The sequence below is a fragment of the Austrofundulus limnaeus genome, unplaced genomic scaffold, assembly GCF_001266775.1.
Source record: "Austrofundulus limnaeus strain Quisiro unplaced genomic scaffold, Austrofundulus_limnaeus-1.0 Scaffold786, whole genome shotgun sequence".
In the NCBI taxonomy this organism is placed as follows: Eukaryota; Metazoa; Chordata; class Actinopteri; order Cyprinodontiformes; family Rivulidae; genus Austrofundulus; species Austrofundulus limnaeus.
In genome coordinates, this window is record NW_013953188.1 from 87,873 (window position 1) to 90,458 (window position 2,586).

Below are 2,586 nucleotides of genomic sequence, written 5' to 3' on the forward strand. Positions count from 1 at the left end.
TAATAATAATAATAATAAAATACGTTTTATTTGTGGGTGCCTTTCTTGGCGCTCAAGGTCACCTTACATAGTTTAACATAAAAACAAATAAAATTCAAATACACAGTAAAAATAAGTACAAAAAACAAAAGTACAAAAGTTAGAAAACAGTGTGAAATGAGTCTGGTGTATATAGATGTATTTTTTGAATCCCACATGAAGGTAGCAGCAGGTTCCACAGGACAGTTACCTTGATGAGAGTGCTAAACCTTATTATTTTTGCAAAAACTAAAAAGACAAACTGTTTTTCTGTTTATGGAGAATGAAATTAAAATAGAATAACCATCCGTTTTTTGCTTTCGCTTGTTTGTATTTAAAATGAAAAAGCAAATGACCAAAAATTGCACAGACCATAAAGAAACCTAACGACAACTGATCTTTTCCTGTCAGGGCGACCAGATCTTCTTCCATGTACTCCTCCATCATTTGAGGAGGCCACAACAGCATCGATTGCCACCACTCTCTCTTCCACAACCTCTTTGTCCATCCCTGAAAGATCTCCCTCTGACACAGTCGAGCACCCGCGCTACAGGTATTAACTCACTTTTAATGACCTTTTTGCTGAAAAGGACAGGCTCACAGCAGCAGCATCTATATAACACACAGATATCAGCAACTACAAAAAACTAAAATATAAAATAAAATAAAGTGGACAAAAATACACTGACCCAAACTGAGGGTACATTCAGTAGCGCACATTTATTGCTCATTATAAAGCTTGATGGCAGCTGGCAGGAGGGAGCTCAGTCTTGCACCTCTGCACCATCAACCAGCAGCTGAAGGTGTTTGGATGAAACACCTCCAAGGCTTTTTTTTCCTCGTGATAGAATTTATTTTCCTTTGCATCCTCAGCCACCTGCTCCACCCAGTCATGATAGTGGAGTTCACTTTTATTTGTAAGCATTTTGTTCATTTTATTTTATTTTTATTATTATTTTTTTTGTATTTGACATGCAAGCAGTTACAAGTATTTACAGGATTTAGACACTGTCAGCTATCATGAATATGCARGAGGATGTTTTCACCCAATTCCCAGCTAAATGCTAAAAGTGTAAATGAAGTATTTTTAATTACATCATCCTAGCAGCTTCTGTTTGTCTTTGATCAAGAAGAGCTCTTAGTAAAAGATTTTCAATTGTCAAACTCACCGAGGACCACGGGTGTTATGGTGGCTCTCAAAGGGCCACTTATAATTAACTTGACATTTTGTGTGTAATTTTGACTAAACATGTCTTGTTGCTATGGCTGAGCACCGCTAACAATTTAACAGAGCTCTACATGGTATTTCCTGCATAGAAACAGCGTTTTAACGTGTCGTCTTATAAACACTGAACTGGCCAGCAAAAATGCAGCAAAATGGAGATTTTACACAGCAAAATTTACCGGTTGCCTGAACCCTGGTTACTTTGTATAAACAAATACCAGTTGAACATTTTAAATAGAAAAATATCYAGGTTATGTTGAACACATTGATGTTATTATTTCTGTTAGAAGGAAATACAACATATTAAATGAGGTTTTCTGTTTGTGTTTTCTTTTATTTAATGCTATGTTCTGTAATAGAAGGTTATTGTTTCAAAAGCTTTGTAATGTTATTTTTTCTTACATTTTGGTGTCAGAACTTACTGTGAACACTCAGGGAGCTGCTTCAGTCCCAGCCTGTCCTCACACTGTTTTCTCTGTCCTCAGGAGACACACCCAGTCTCTCAGCCATGACGTAAGGTGAGTTGTGTCACAAACCCATTCAGCTCAACCCAGCTGTTTTTACAAAGTCAGGACTTTTTTCAGTCCAATATTAAACATGTCTGGGTGTGGTGGGAGGGGAGGAGTTGACATGTGAATTAGTTTGTTCATGAGTGAGCTCCTGCTTCTTTTAGCTTCACTAACCATTAATCCTCTAAAGAAGTTAGCTTTACTAACTCTAAACAGAAAATTTAGAGTAATCTAATGATAATAATCTAGTGCTAAGATGATTAGTGGGACTGAAGCAAATCTGGAATTGGAGTCTATTGCTTTAATTTGAAGGTGGGTGGGGTYGTCTGTGGCAAACTGGTCAATCCAAACCAGAGTTACAGCTCTGTCTAAGTGGGGACACTTCCATTTTAACCTTTTCAGAATAAAAGCATTTCTTTGATTGAGTTTGTATTTTTATAAATGCAAAACATAGCAAATACTTTCTCTACCATTTTCTTATATGTAGTAATATTTTGGTGCATAAATGTTGTTAAATCTTGTTTTATTTCTTTTTGACGCTCTTTGAAGTTTAGCTGCTGATGAAGCTACATGCACACACATGCTTGATAATTTATTTTATTTTGTAAAAATTACCTAAAAATAGAAGTTTACAGTTGTGAAATATTTAGTGGACTTAAAATTAGCAGAAACTAATTTAGAGGAAGCTAATGGGTCCACAAAAAATAGCTAATGAGAAGCTTAATGAGAAACTAGTTCCGCTATTAGCTGATTAGCAGGTTAGCAGAATGGTGCCCACCACTAGCTAAGATGTGGCTCTGTGTGTGTGTGTGTGTGTGTGTGTGTGTGTGTGTG

The 2,586-nt window shown here is 36.4% G+C and overlaps 1 protein-coding gene across 1 annotated transcript in view; it reads left to right on the plus strand.

Moving 5' to 3' along the window:
* LOC106532523 (phosphatidylinositol 4-phosphate 5-kinase type-1 gamma) overlaps positions 1–2,586 on the plus strand; it is a gene marked incomplete in the record, with an annotated part of 68,802 nt that overhangs the window by 45,135 nt on the left and 21,081 nt on the right. Inside the window, 1 exon segment of the mRNA XM_014028590.1 lies at positions 430–571. Within this exon segment, the coding sequence (XP_013884044.1) occupies positions 430–571 (142 nt within the window).